This window comes from Haliotis cracherodii, unplaced genomic scaffold (genome assembly GCF_022045235.1).
Source record: "Haliotis cracherodii isolate W230 unplaced genomic scaffold, xgHalCrac1.p SCAF_8, whole genome shotgun sequence".
In the NCBI taxonomy this organism is placed as follows: Eukaryota; Metazoa; Mollusca; class Gastropoda; order Lepetellida; family Haliotidae; genus Haliotis; species Haliotis cracherodii.
The window spans coordinates 58813509-58829209 of record NW_027266341.1 but is presented as its reverse complement, the minus strand read 5'-3'; the positions used below and the strand labels follow the sequence as shown (position 1 = coordinate 58829209).

Below are 15701 nucleotides of genomic sequence, written 5' to 3'. Positions count from 1 at the left end.
AACCTTTCCTCTTCTGCTGTTGGAATCAAGGAACTTTGTTTTGGGTAGTTTGATGTAGTCTTTGCCAAGGCTTTTAGTAAAAAAAGAGTATATGAGGCGCAGGACTAATGACTGACAACTAGCCTTACTAGCCTTGTTTCTTTCTTACACTTGCGAGTAATGTGGTCAACTAGTGCAATCTGCTAGAGATGTTTCGTGACATTATTGCTTGAATGTCTAGTGCTCTGTTTGTATCCTTTGTTAAGTATGATGTAACTCTTTGTTATTTCCAGGCATGTGAGGTCTCATCGCTCCAGTCTTCCAAATATTCTGGACTTTGAGGAATACAAGACACAGAGAAGATATGCGTAAGTCATACACTGCTATCGAGATATAATGTTTATTGCTGGAGATTACTATGCTGAAATACTGTAAAACAGCAATGTTCTCTATGTGTTTATGTAGTATTCATGGATTAATTGTTTAAGTTAGATCAAATGAAATGTAATGATGAAAAGTGTTTAAAATTGGGGACAGAGGTGTACCGGTCACCTTGGGTGCTACAGTTCTCTGTAGAGTTGGCTTCAGGGGCGGGGCAGAATCTGAGGATCATGGGTAAAATCTCTTTGACCTTGATAATGATTCTGGGTTTGTCAGCGCCATTCCAATACTCATGGATACGCCAAGGTGGTAATCATCTCATACTTGTGCAACTTTGGACTTCCATTTCATACTGATGAAAAAGGATTAAACCATGACACTTATGCATCTAGAATGTGTGGTTTGACCAAGATTTATGTAACTATACTGTTTCACCAGGTCTAGTGAAGATGAGAGAGAGTGGGTATGGGGGATCTGGAATGTGTGGTTTGACCAAGATTTATGTAACTATGCTGTTTCACCAGGTCTAGTGAAGATGAGAGAGAGTGAGTACGGGGCATCTGGAATGTGTGGTTTGACCAAGATTTATGTAACTATGCTGTTTCTCCAGGTTTAGTGAAGATGAGAGAGAGTGGGTACGGGGCATCTGGAATGTGTGGTTTGACCAAGATTTATGTAACTATGCTGTTTCCCCAGGTTTAGTGAAGATGAGAGAGAGTGGGCACGAGGCATCTGGAATGTGTGGTTTGACCAAGATTTATGTAACTATGCTGTTTTCCCAGGTTTAGTGAAGATGAGAGAGAGTGGGCACGAGGCATCTGGAATGTGTGGTTTGACCAAGATTTATGTAACTATGCTGTTTTCCCAGGTTTAGTGAAGATGAGAGAGAGTGGGCACGAGGCATCTGGAATGTGTGGTTTGACCAAGATTTATGTAACTATGCTGTTTCCCCAGGTTTAGTGAAGATGAGAGAGAGTGGGCACGAGGCATCTGGAATGTGTGGTTTGACCAAGATTTATGTAACTATGCTGTTTTCCCAGGTTTAGTGAAGATGAGAGAGAGTGGGCACGAGGCATCTGGAATGTGTGGTTCGACCAGGTTTTTCCGCCAACACCGACAGGGTCTGACATGGAAGACGACAACTTCTTTGACTTCCAGTCCGACGCACACACTCACGCAGAGCCCACATCTGTATCCAGGGAGGAACGGGCCAAGAAAAGGTACTCACAATGTCTGCAAACAGACACACACTACTTGCATCAACGTTCACACAGGCTTGATCATTTGATGTGCCTTGAATTAGACAGTTATACCTTGAAAAGGCCTTTAAGAAAGGCAATGAAAGTGAATTTGTCCCGGGTATTATAAGTTTGATCAAATTTGATAACTCCCTAAATGTGCAACCAGTTAATGTTTTACATTATTTTGTTCTCTAATAATGTTTGAAGACATTATGTAACAAAAGTTTTGTCCACTGAAAAATAATATTGAAAACTGGTGTCTGAATATTTTGCTGGTCTGCTTCACTGTATGTCATCATGATGTAAACGCTTTGGCCAGGGAAACTTGTTTGGTGGGTACTGTATTCGACGTAAGTGCCCCTCTTTAATAAGCACCAACCGCGATATTTGCTAATATATTGGCTAGTGAACAACAGTATACACACTTGTGTGTTACATGCACCCTTAATTGTGGGCAATTAAATTCTGGAAAATATATCTGTCGTGTATAATATGCACCGACTTTTCTTTTGTATCATTTCGGGCTGTCAGCATAAACCACGAAATATACAATCTTTCAACTCTGTTTTTTTTTTTCACCAAATTTATATTATAATAAGAGCCCCCTGTTTCCAATTTTGAGAGCTCTCTGGACGATTATTACGTTGAATACGGTATGCAGCTTTACTTTTTGTATGTAACAACATGTTACCCATGTTTCAAAATATTAATCCTTCTTCACACCAGTATTAGGTGTAGTTAGGCAAGTAGCATCTGTGTATCAAGGATATGTTTGATGATGCTTTCCTGACTGATTTTAGTATGAGTGAGTGAGTGAGTGAGTGAGTATGGTTTTGCACTGCTTTTAGGAATATTCCAGCAATATCACGTCGGGGGACACCAGAAATGGGCTTCACGCAGTGCACCCATGCGGGGAATCGAACCTGGGTCTTCAGTGTGACGTGCGAATGCTTTAACCACTAGGCTACCCCGCCGCCCCTACTGATTTTAGAAGATTTTGCTGGAGACAAATTACCATGGGAGAAGATTGTCGTGATTTTATCAGGTTTTGATAGGACATTATTCCATATCTTCACCAGTTTTGAAAGAATCTTCAGGACATTTTGAATAACAATCAGTAAATGTCCCAAAGTTTCAATGCATCTGAATCTCCGGGGTTTTCTATATTCACAATGATGAAATATATTTTGTTTTATTTTTGGAATGTTCCTCTGAATATCAATGTTTACATTTATGTCTATATGATGTGTGTGTGCAGGAAGGAGTCTATCACCAGTGTGCTGTCAGAGACTATCGACACCCTGGAGCCGCTCACCGACACTGAGGAGAATATAGAAATTATTCAGGTGGATATAACTTTATCTGTCTTGAACTTTCCGTGACATTAAAAACACTGTCAACCTTTATTGTGAAATGATGATGTATGTGATGATGAACTTATTTGGATACCAACCCGTGAAGATCCAGGGTAGAATAAGTCTTCAGCAACCCATGCTTGCTGTAAGTAGCGACTATTCTTGTCGTAAGAGGCGACTAACAGATTGGGTGGTCAGGCTCGCTGACATGGTTGATGCATGTCATCGTATCCCAATTGTGTGGACTGATCCTCATGATATCACTCACATGATTGTCTGGTCCAGACTTGATTATTTACAGGCCTTCCTCATATAGCTGGAATATTGCTGAGTGAGGCGTTAAGGAAAAACAAACAAATATTTGGATACATGACTATTTTTCTCTACATTATATTACCATATTCGACGTAATAAGCGCCCAGGGCGCTCTCTAAATTAGAAATAGGGGTCTCTTATTAGAATATTATTTTGGTGAAAAAAACAGAGTTGAAAGATAAATGTCGTGGTTTATGCTGACAGCCTGAAAGGTTTATATACAACAGATATATGTTTCCAGAATTTAATTGCCAATAATAATAGGTGCATATAACGCACGAGTGTGTATTATACGCAAATAGGGGAAGGAAGCTGTGCGTATTATATGCGAATAGGGATCGGAAGGGGTGTTAATTGTGATGTTCACTTGCCAATGTATCAGCAAATCTCGCCATGGGCGCTGCTGATTAGAGCAGGGCGCTTATTACGTTGAATCGGGTATATGCTTTCTGTCTGACTGCATCTCAGTCACATAATCCTCATGAAGATGTATGTGAGAAAATGTGGAAATGTAACATCCTTCTGAAGTGAATAAAAAATTGGAATAAAAACAAAACAAACTTATTTGGATACCAGTATCTCATTCTTCTTCCATGTATTTAATCTGGTCAAATGTTGTCAGATTCTGATGGAAGAGATTGATAAGATGACAGCCCAGATCGAATCAACTGACAAGCCCTCAGCATTTGACCTGTGTAGACGTGGAGCTCTGTGTAGGAAGGTGGGTTATTCAGGTTTCTGTGTGGATTCACACGGTCCAATATTCAACCCCAAATCTGCAGGAATTAAGACTTTTCCAGTTGATGTTATTTTGATAATAACTGATGATCATATGACTAAGAGGAAAAGACACAATAAGTTTTACATTACTGCATTGAATACAGTGTTAAAATATCAACTAAAACAATAGCTTTGAAAACATTCCTATTATTTTACAAAACAATTCTTTGTTCGGTTGTCATGCCACAGGCTTTGGGTTTGGAATCCAAGATAAATCTCTGTTAAGTACTATAAATTACATGTGACAAAAAAGTAATTTAGGTTTGAATAAGCCAACTTTATTTGGCCTTTTTGGGTGGATTAAAAGCAGACATGATGCAGGTGCTGGTGCACTGTTCCCATGATGAAGGTGTGTGGATGTGTGTACAAGCTCATCAGCTACTCATGGATAAAGAGATCAAATTTAGTTTCACCAACAGAATACATGGGATTCGGATACTATACCTGATTTAATTCTCTTCTTTCAGATCGGTAAATTGAAGAGCGCATCTTTAGATCTAGACAGGTAACTCTTGTCCCTATGTTACACGTCCTCTCTCCCAGTGTTACACATCCTCTCTCCCACTGTTACAGAGCCTCCTGTCCCTATGTTACACAGCCTCTCTCCCACTGTTACAGAGCCTCATGTCCCTATGTTACACATCCTCTCTCCCACTGTTACAGAGCCTCATGTCCCTATGTTACACAGCCTATCTCCCACTGTTACAGAGCCTCATGTCTCTATGTTACACAGCCTCTCTCCCGCTGTTACAGAGCCTCTCTCCCAATGTTACAGAGCCTCATGTCCCTATGTTACACAGCCTCTCTCCCACTGTTACAGAGCCTCATGTCTCTATTTTACACAGCCTCTCTCCCGCTGTTACAGAGCCTCTCTCCCAATGTTACAGAGCCTCATGTCCCTATGTTACACAGCCTCTCTCCCACTGTTACAGAGCCTCATGTCTCTATGTTACACAGCCTCTCTCCTGCTGTTACAGAGCCTCTCTCCCAATGTTACAGAGCCTCATGTCCCTATGTTACACATCCTCTCTCCCACTGTTACAGAGCCTCATGTCTCTATGTTACACAGCCTCTCTCCCGCTGTTACAGAGCCTCTCTCCCAATGTTACAGAGCCTCATGTCCCTATGTTACACAGCCTCTCTCCCACTGTTACAGAGCCTCATGTCTCTATGTTACACAGCCTCTCTCCCGCTGTTACAGAGCCTCTCTCCCAATGTTACAGAGCCTCATGTCCCTATGTTACACAGCCTCTCTCCCACTGTTACAGAGCCTCATGTCTCTATGTTACACAGCCTCTCTCCTGCTGTTACAGAGCCTCTCTCCCAATGTTACAGAGCCTCATGTCCCTATGTTACACAGCCTCTCTCCCACTGTTACAGAGCCTCATGTCTCTATGTTACACAGCCTCTCTCCCGCTGTTACAGAGCCTCTCTCCCAATGTTACAGAGCCTCATGTCCCTATGTTACACAGCCTCTCTCCCACTGTTACAGAGCCTCTCTCCCAATGTTACAGAGCCTCATGTCCCTATGTTACACATCCTCTCTCCCACTGTTACAGAGCCTCATGTCTCAATGTTACACAGCCTCTCTCCACTGTTACAGAGCCTCATGTCTCTATGTTACACAGCCTCTCTCCCGCTGTTACAGAGCCTCTCTCCCAATGTTACAGAGCCTCATGTCCCTATGTTACACAGCCTCTCTCCCACTGTTACAGAGCCTCATGTCTCTATGTTACACAGCCTCTCTCCCGCTGTTACAGAGCCTCTCTCCCAATGTTACAGAGCCTCATGTCCCTATGTTACACAGCCTCTCTCCCACTGTTACAGAGCCTCATGTCTCTATGTTACACAGCCTCTCTCCCACTGTTACAGAGCCTCTCTCCCAATGTTACAGAGCCTCATGTCCCTATGTTACAGATCCTCTCTCCCAATGTTACAGAGCCTCATGTCCCTATGTTACACGTCCTCTCTCCCAATGTTACAGAGCCTCATGTCCCTATGTTACACAGCCTCTCCCCCACTGTTACAGAGCCTCATATCTTTATGTTAAACAGCCTCTCTCCCGCTGTTACAGAGCCTCTCTCCCAATGTTACAGAGCCTCATGTCCCTATGTTACACATCCTCTATCCCAATGTTACAGAGCCCCACGTTCCTATGTTACAGAGCCGCATGTCCCTATGTTACAGAGCCCCATGTCCCTATGTTACAGAGCCCCATGTCCCTATGTTACAGAGCCCCATGTCCCACTGTTACTGAGCCCCATGTCCCTATGTTACAGAGCCCCATGACCCTATGTTACAGAGCCCCATGACCCTATGTTACACATCCTCTATCCCAATGTTACAGAGCCCCATGACCCTATGTTACAGAGCCTCATGTCCCTATGTTACACATCCTCTATCCCAATGTTACAGAGCCCCATGACCCTATGTTACAGAGCCCCATGTCCCTATGTTACTGAGCCCCATGTCCCTATGTTACAGGGCCCCACATCCCTATGTTACAGAGCCCCATGTCCCTATGTTACAGAGCCCCATGTCCCTGTTACAGAGCCTCATGTCCCTATGTTACAGAGCCTCATATCTCTATGTTACAGAGCCTCTATCCCAATGTCAGTTAGCAGCCTCATGTCCCTATGTTACAGAGCCCCATGTCCCTATGTTACAGAGCCCCATGTCCCTATGTTACTGAGCCCCATGTCTATATGTTACAGAGCCCCATGTCCCTATGTTACAGAGCCTCATGTCCCTATGTTACAGAGCCTCATATTTCTATGTTACAGAGCCTCTATCCCAATGTCTGTTAGCAGCCTCATGTCCCTATGTTACAGAGCCCGATGTCCCTATGTTACAGAGCCCCATGTCCCTATGTTACAGAGCCTCATGTCCCTATGTTACAGAGCCTCATATCTTTATGTTACAGAGCCTCTATCCCAATGTCTGTTAGCAGCCTCATGTCCCTATGTTACAGAGCCCCATGTCCCTATGTTACAGAGCCCCATGTCCCTATGTTACTGAGCCCCATGTCCCCATGTTACAGAGCCTCATGTCCCTATGTTACAGAGCCATACAGCTGGAGCCCCTGCTGCTAGATGCCTACTGGCACCGCCATCTGCTGTACATCCTTCAGGACAAGAAACAGGCGGCGCTGGATGACCTCAACTTCATCATGAAGAAAAACAAGAGACACGCTGGAGCATACAGATCAATGTGAGTATTGTGTGTATCAGCACTAGCAAGCACCATAGTGATGTGGGTAAGGACTATGTGACCAAAAGTTGGGGATAGTCAATTTCCTGCAAGTAACCCTCTGACATAGAAACAATTCTGGCGCCAAGATAGGAAACCAGGAAACAACAGTAATTGTTATTCCTTTATTAAGAATCTTGCAATTCCATTGGTTAATTCATGCCACGTGACAAAACAATACATTTCAATGTAGACCCCGAAATCATGTGACTGATACTGACCTTGACCTTGACTCGTCACATGATTAGTATTGACCTGTCACAGGTTGAATAGTGTCTAGTCTTCTAGAAAACAAGATGGCGTCTGGTATAACATTTCACGGTTTGCAGCTAAATTACTGTAATGAAACAGGACGGTTTAAACTTTAAAGTGAATTTCAGTGACGAGGCAAATGTGAGTAAACAAAGACCCTTGGATCCAAACCCTTTGGCGGTCAGACCACTTCAGGGGTCAGGTCCTCGGGTCCTTGTTTTCGCATATGGACCTCGTCAAGAGAAATTATTTGCATACTATAGACACATATGATCTCTCTTGTACCAATATATGCCATGGTTATCAGTGGCAGTTGATTGGTTGGTTTACTGTTTAATGCCGCCCTCAGCAATATTCCAGCTATTTGACGGCGGTCAGTCAATAATCGAGTCTGGACCAGATAATCCAGTGATTAATATCATGAGCATCGATCCACGCAATTGGGATCGATGAAATGCATCAACCAAGTCAGCGAGTCTGACCACCCGATTCCGTTAGTTGCCTCTTACGACAAGCATAGTCTCTTTTACGGCTAGCATGGGTTGCTGAAGACCTATTCTACCCCGGATCTTCACGGGTTGGTAGTAAGTAATATCTATAGTGATGTTCTGCACGTTTCATGTTGATTGCTTTGTGAAGAAGAACTACGATCTTATACCTTTGAATGGGTGGTTATGTCTTTCAATTTGTCTACAGCATTTTTTATAGTAATATTTATGTAAGATTTTGAAGAATTTGATCCCATGGATTTGAGCTTTATTCTTCCACAATATGAGTGATGGTGAAAACTATCTAGGATTGTTAGGGCACTGTAAAGACATAGAGATTTTATACAAGCGTGTGTCTTTCTGATTTTACGAAAGAGTGACAGAATTCTTGTATTTACCAACCGAGAGCGAGTTTCATAAAATCAGTATGACACACATGCAAGTGTAATAATTTCTTTATTGCCCATTATTTCTTACTCCTTTTGAGCTCCCCTTTCGAAAAATACATTGATCACCAACGCTGTCCTAGAAAACCATAATTTGTCAAATGACGTCAACAATCTTCAGCTTTGATGTCGTTTCTAGTGTGACATCATTCCAACCTTACGTCACAATAAGATTCGAATGACGTCAAAAATGTAGTCCGGATGACGGAAACAAAACACTGGTATGTGAAAATAAATAGTGCACATACTGATTTTATGAACTTGGTAATTTCTAACCCTATGCATTATAAAGACACATATTCTATTTACACATTCTATTCTGAAAACACAAAGATGTCATGGCCCTGTGGCTGCACATCCAACAGTCATTGACATAATTGTTCTCTTTCAGGGCTGAAATCTATCGGCGGCAAGATGATATAACCATGGCAATTGTAAACTACACACAAGCTCTGAAGCTGAATCCCCAGGACCATGAGGCGTTCTTCCGCCGAGCGGAGATGTATGAACAGGTACGTTGTTTGAGACAGTCTTGAAAAAAAAAATTATATATGAATCAAATATAAATTGTAATATTCTGCATATGAAGTTCAAGTGGCTGTTCGTTGCCGATTAAACTGTTGAATATTTGTCTCCAGGTGAGCTTAAGTGCCTTTGCACTTTTCCTGTATCTGGAGGCACTTTGATTATAAATGTCATTGTTTTGATGTTGTGCTATTTGTCACAATTTTCCTTATACCGAGAAATACAAAATATGTGCCCACAATTGGAAGGAAACAGAATTATTTCTTTTTTATTGTTTGTTTTTGTTACAATATTCAAGATGAACAAAGTTCTGTGTATGGATAGACTCAGTTAGAGTCATCCTCAGTTCTCCAGTCTTTTGGGGTCACGGGTGGCCCAGTCGTCTAAGGCGCCGCGATTCGCTGTGCAGTGTTGCATCCCTTGGGCACGCCAGAAATCTATGATTGTGGGTTCGAATCCCGGTTCGCTCTAGTTATGTTTCTAGGTTTGTCAGCAACATACCCGTACTCTTGGGTTTCACCGAACTGAGAGACGTCTGAGACCTGCATCACTTCGGGCTTTCCTCCCACATTAAGCTGACACGCCGTGATATAACTGGAATAATGTTAAAAGCGGCGTTAAACCCAACTCACTCACTCACTCTCCAGTCTGTTATGATCCAACTCTGTCATGATAAATACCAAGGACTCCATTCATCACTGTAGCTTCATTTGGGAAGTGACGTCACAATCTCCATCACTAAGTTAGCACAGAATTTCTCTCATTCATGACCCTAGATTGATTTGACCATTTGAAGTCACCACGTCATTTAAATCAGGATCAAAACAAAGCTATGAAAGTGAATTGTTCCCAGGTATTTTTCAAGGAATGAAGATAAAATGGTGAGGTGAGATGAAATTGGGTTTAACGTCGCATCCAAGATTATTGCACTTATATAGCGACGTGCATGCACGTGTGTATGTGGCTGCTTGTACTAGTCAGGACTGATGCCGATTTATAGTGCTAGCTCACTGAGATACCATGTCCCAGTTTAACATGAATACCCCACTCAGACACAGTATACTGACTCCGAGCCGACCAGTCCTTGTTTTAGCCTCTTAATGCCGAGCGCCAGACAGGGTAACAACAAGTACCATCTTTTAACATGTTTTGGTATGACGCGATCAGGGATCGAACCCCGCACCTTCCGCTCTCCGGGCGGATGCTCTACCACTAGACCACGGAGACGGTCCATAAAATGGACTATGTTGGAGTAGAGTGAGGCATGTGTGTGATTTGGTTTCGTACTATTTTCTGCTGACTTTTATTAGCGTGGTGAGATGCTGTTGGCCCTGGAGGATTATGGGAAGTGTACCAAACTAATGCCGACACGCACGGATGCCATCATGAAACATGGGATGTACTACTTCAAGAACAGGTCAGCTGTATTAAATAACACTGTCAAATCAAATAGAATAGTACTGTACCTGGCATCAGGTATTCTCAGATTCTAATGATTTTCTCTAGGATATTAATAAAAATATGTTTATATCTTTTTAATCTCTTAAGTAGTATTTAGGCAGCTGTAGTATCAATGAAGACCCAGTTTACATGTTGATTTTCACTGATTATTCTTTCAACGGTACATTTCAGTACAGATGCTAGTATTGACTATATTTTAACTCGCTCTATATTACTGCGGTATAGGTAAATCTCGTAATCCATATCCCCAGTTGACTGTTTACTTATGCAGTTCTAGGCACGATATTTCATCACATGATTGAATACAGGACTCTTTGCGGTATGCCGCGGCTACTCCTAAATAAACATGTTAACTTTTTGGTTAAAAAAGAACCCATTTGTTTGGACGATGTCCCTTGACCTACCCTAAGTCGTATGCATACTGATTATGCATAATCCAAAACAGGATGTGATGTAAAGACATATTCAACACGTATCATACCACAAAATAGCAATACCACAGTAATATAGAGTTGTCTTCCCTTGAGTTGCTATTGACAGGTACTTTCTTTACCGAACTTTGTAAAGAAAGTCCGTATCAATCAATCCTAATTGATGTGTCATAAAAGTTGAACAAAAAACAAGAAACACTTTGTGTGTGACATATTTAATATGTTAGTAAGTGTTTGCCCCTACGATCCATTATCAATTAACTACAGCGATAATATAGTGTACCATGCTACTTTCATCAAGCAAATCACTTACTTGCTAGGTAATAGCACCTGTACCGAATGACGTCTGAAAAGATATATTGTGTAATTTCTGACTATACATAGTTGAAGTAGGAACATCTGTAAGAAACTGGAATATGATCATTTTCATGATTATATCTTCAGAAACTGGAACAATGCCATCAATGATTTCACCGATCTGATCCGTGTTGACCCGCTGAATGCCATCGCCCATCTGTATCGAGGTCAGGCGTACGCCAATCAGAAGCTGTGGACCCCGGCTGTGGAGGACATGTCAGCGGCCATCCACCTTGACCCCGAGACGTGGGAAGCCTTCTATCACAGAGCGTGTATACTCCGCAAGTAGGTGTACACATATAGCATTAGTTAAAGGGACAGTTTCACTCAAAGTTATTAAAGATAAAAATGAAATAAAAATAAGGAGATTATGATAGCCATTGTTTCAAATCATTTGATTAGAATTGGATCTTGTACTACTCTGATACGAAACCTCTCTACATCTAGGGACACCTCCATAGAAAGTCGTGTTTGGTAAATTCAGGGCAAATTTTCACTGCCCAATCTAAATGAAGGATGAGTAGATTCAGATGTCAAATGTCAGCCACGGGGAGGGGAGGGGAGGGGGCAGCCGGCTTGTTCTTGGGCTTCTTAGCAGCAGAAGAGCCATGCTCCATGTCTTTAGACTTTGATTGCTGGTCTTTGTAGCTACATAAGTAAGAATTATCTGTGAACTGGGACCATAGGAGACACCTCTTGTCTTTAGTGCCTCAAGTACAACAAACACAACCTCAGAGGTAGAAAATATATGTCTGCTTTGCTTGATTAAAGACATGTCAAGCGATTTTGTATGTTTATAAATAAGATAACTTCATTTAAATGTCAGTGTAGCCACAAGCCAAGATCAGTAAGTGAGTGTGTGATGAATGTGGTTGTGATGGTGTTCCCCCAGAGCCCACCCCAAGCGTGCCCTACAGGACTACAGCATGTCGCTCCTCATCAACGACACAGAGGAGAACATCATGTCCTACCTCCACCGAGGCATCCTCTACAGCGCCATGGGCAAGTAAGTCACCATCTCCAGCAGCTCACATTTGTCCTGCCTCCCATTAATGAAACTTTCATAAATAAAAGGTCCCCCAACCCCTAATATGATATTTACGACAGTGTCGATTGAGTGATTTCGCAAATATCTTGTCACTCTCTTAGATTTTCTGATTGGGGACATGAAATCTTTTCTTGTGACCCTGCTATATTCTTGTCATCCACGAGTTTTGGAGTGTTATGAGAGGTAAAATCTTACTTGTGACTTTTGGTGACATATCCTTAGGAGAGTTTACCCTATTTTTTCATATTAGTTGTCTTTCTTTTCTTGTTATTTGGGGGACGGTTGGGTAACCCGGGTTCGATTCCCGACATGGGTACAATGTGTGAAGCCCATTTCTGGTGTCCCCCACCGTGATATTGCTGGAATATTGCTAAAAGCGTCGTAAAACCATACTCAATCAATCAATCAATCTTGTTATTTGATTGTTTGTTGTTTTATGTCTCAGATGATCCAGGTTTGCCGTGGTGGACTATAAATAATCAAGTCATGATATAGTGTGCCGAGTCCAATGCTGTAGGATTATGTTGACACTCATTCAACCAAGTGGCTGAGTCTGACCACCTGATCCATTCCTGGGCTGGATTTAGCTAAACATGAACAAGTGCAACCTATTATTGAAAAATGCAACCTAATATTTATGTCTACATGCTCCATTTATGTCGTCTAACTCACCGCGATTCGCTGTGCAGAGTTGCCTCCCTTGGGCACGCCAGAAACCTATGATTGTGGGTTCGAATCACGGTTGGCCCTGATTATGTTTCTAGGTTTGTCAGCACCATACCCATGCTCGTGGGTTTCACCGAAGTGGTAAACGTCTGAGACCTGCATCACTTGGGGCTTTCCTCCCACATTAGGCTGACACACCGTGATATAACTGAAATACTGTTAAAAGCAGTGTTAAACCCAATTCACTCACTCACTCTTACTTGTCCAAATAAAATCAGTCTTTGAACACACTCAATACCTCTAAAAAAAATGTACCCTACTACATCACACATCCCTGTGTTATGAGTAATTTGCCATGCTTTCTTTGTCATTAAACGGTGATTAATTTAAGATAATGTGCACATGTTCATATTGCATTTTACAGCAATGCGTCATGATTTTATGTGACACTGGCAGCAGACCAGCCTATGTTTCAACTTAGATGTATTTATGGGACCAGGGTGCAACTAGTGCAACTTTGTCTGGTGCATCTTGGTTTACATGGCAACATGCGCCTGGTGCAAGTTAGATAAAATTCCTTGAATTGAACCATTCATTTAATATATATATACATGACTAACACCGTCGGGATTAAGGGTTAGAATATATTTATAGAGGTGACTCAGTGCAATGGGTGACCAGGCTCTGTGATTTGGTGGTCTGCATGTTATCCTACCCTGATGGTGTGAGTTGTTGCACATAATATCACTGACATCATTAAATGTGATACATTATGCTCACATATGTCTGTTCTTTCAGTTTGAAATGTTTTTCCATTTCTCTGGTCGTTATTGTGCATTTTGAATGTAGTTAGCCTAGTGAATACGGTGAACTTGAAATTAGTCTCAAAATAAAAATTGACAACGCCATGCCCTCTGTTGTTATCCACAGAGCCGAGGATGCTATCCCGGACTTTGAGAGTGTGTTGAAGCTCAACAAGGACGTAGCCTGTGCCCACGTCAACCTGGGACTGATCTTCATGAAGAAGTACGAGAATTACCACAGGTAGGTGTGCTGTGCTGTGCTCTGCTTTGCTGTTCTGTTCCGTTCAGTGATGACAGGTGACTGAGACAAGGGTGGATCCAGCATTGTTGAAGGGGAGGGGTCCATATATATCAATATCAAAAGCCTCTCTCAGATACATACTAAGGGTAGGGGGGGGGGGGGGGGGGGGGGGGGGGTGGTGGGGGGGGGGGGGGGGGGGTGTTGAGGGGTTTGAGCATGCATTGAGTGTATGGAGGCTAGTGCAATATAAGTTCACATTATTCATTCTTTACCCTTTTTACTCAGGGCAATAAAAAAGTTCACCTCAGCCATCAAGGTTGAGCCAACATATGTGCGAGCATATGTATGCCGAGGAGAGGCCTACCACAAGATACATGAGGTAAGACAGACTGAGTGACATTTTGACCATTAAGCTAGCCCACTACATATAGATGAGACTTGATGAGCTCTAATTATTTGGTTTTCAGATTGTGTGACATGCATATTTTACATGCTAAGATGTTCATTCAGATCAATATATCTGTTGATGATCCGGTGTAGAATAGTCCTTCAGCAACCCATGCTTGCCGTAAAAGGCCACTAATGGAATCGGGTGATCAGGCTTGCTGACTTCGTTGATGCATGTCATTGTAAGCCAATTGCATAGATTGATGCTCATGATATCAATCACTGGATTATCTAGTCCAGACTAAATGTTTTACTGGAATATTGCTTGGTGAAGCGTAAAGCAAGACACAAACAACTTGATGATTGAATTGAGCTGTCAGAAGTTATTGCATAACATCACAGCCAGATGGTTGTAAAAGTTGCTCATAATATCAACCACTGGTCTATCTAGAATCTTATTCACAAGCCAATTTGATATTGTTTGAATACTGCTGATAGCAATGTAAGACACCAAACAATCTTGTTTCTATGTTTGTATTTTTTAATTCTCAGAATGTATATTTTTATATATTGACAGCTGAGGTTGGCCCTGAGGGATTTCACACGAGCCATTCATCTGAGACCAGACATCCACCATTACTACATGTACCGGGTGGGTAGATCTCTATGATCCTTCAAGAGAAATATACAGTACTCTGTGAACCGACAATCCTTAAAACTATTCACAATGATTGTTGGCATAGCTACTCCAAGAATGTACCTCGGTAGATAAAACTCTTCTACTGAAAAAAACTTAAGCACCACCCAATTTTTTCATATTACTATAGATAATCTGTCATGGCAAGGCAAGTATGCAGCAGAAATCGCTTTCGAAATATGTATCTCTTGAGGTGCAGATGTAAGACAAGATTTGCATTGGGGAATCTGATGATCCACGTTATATGAAACGACTTATGACCTTGAGGCTGGATGTCTGTTTTTTTAATTCCAAAAATGATTTTCTATTTCAGGGTCAGCTGGTTCTAGAGATGGGCAACATGGAGTTGGCAGCATTCTGTGTCAGGTGGGACATTACTCTGTTCTTGTACCACTAGGATATGTTATGGTCATTGTTTGGGTGGGTTGTTGTTCTACGTAAGACCGTCTCTGTGGTCTAGTGGTAGAACATCCGCCTGAAGAGCGGCAGGTCCGGGGTTCGATCCCCAGCCACGTCATACCAAAAGACGTTAAAAGATGGTACTTGTTGTTACCCTGTCTTGCGCTAGGCAATAAGGGGCTAAAACAAGGACTGGTCGG

The 15701-nt window shown here is 42.1% G+C and overlaps 1 protein-coding gene across 1 annotated transcript in view; it reads left to right on the top strand.

Moving 5' to 3' along the window:
• The window catches only part of LOC139450295 (uncharacterized), a 69376-nt gene that overhangs the window by 35756 nt on the left and 17919 nt on the right, over positions 1-15701 (top strand). The window contains exons 26-39 of the mRNA XM_071231974.1: positions 273-347; positions 1401-1580; positions 2860-2947; positions 3894-3992; positions 4519-4556; positions 7115-7261; positions 8878-8998; positions 10322-10428; positions 11348-11545; positions 12153-12266; positions 13905-14018; positions 14304-14397; positions 14983-15057; positions 15416-15468. Coding sequence (XP_071088075.1) covers positions 273-347; positions 1401-1580; positions 2860-2947; positions 3894-3992; positions 4519-4556; positions 7115-7261; positions 8878-8998; positions 10322-10428; positions 11348-11545; positions 12153-12266; positions 13905-14018; positions 14304-14397; positions 14983-15057; positions 15416-15468 — 1503 coding nt within the window. The remainder of the gene's footprint in view (positions 1-272; positions 348-1400; positions 1581-2859; positions 2948-3893; positions 3993-4518; positions 4557-7114; positions 7262-8877; positions 8999-10321; positions 10429-11347; positions 11546-12152; positions 12267-13904; positions 14019-14303; positions 14398-14982; positions 15058-15415; positions 15469-15701) is intronic.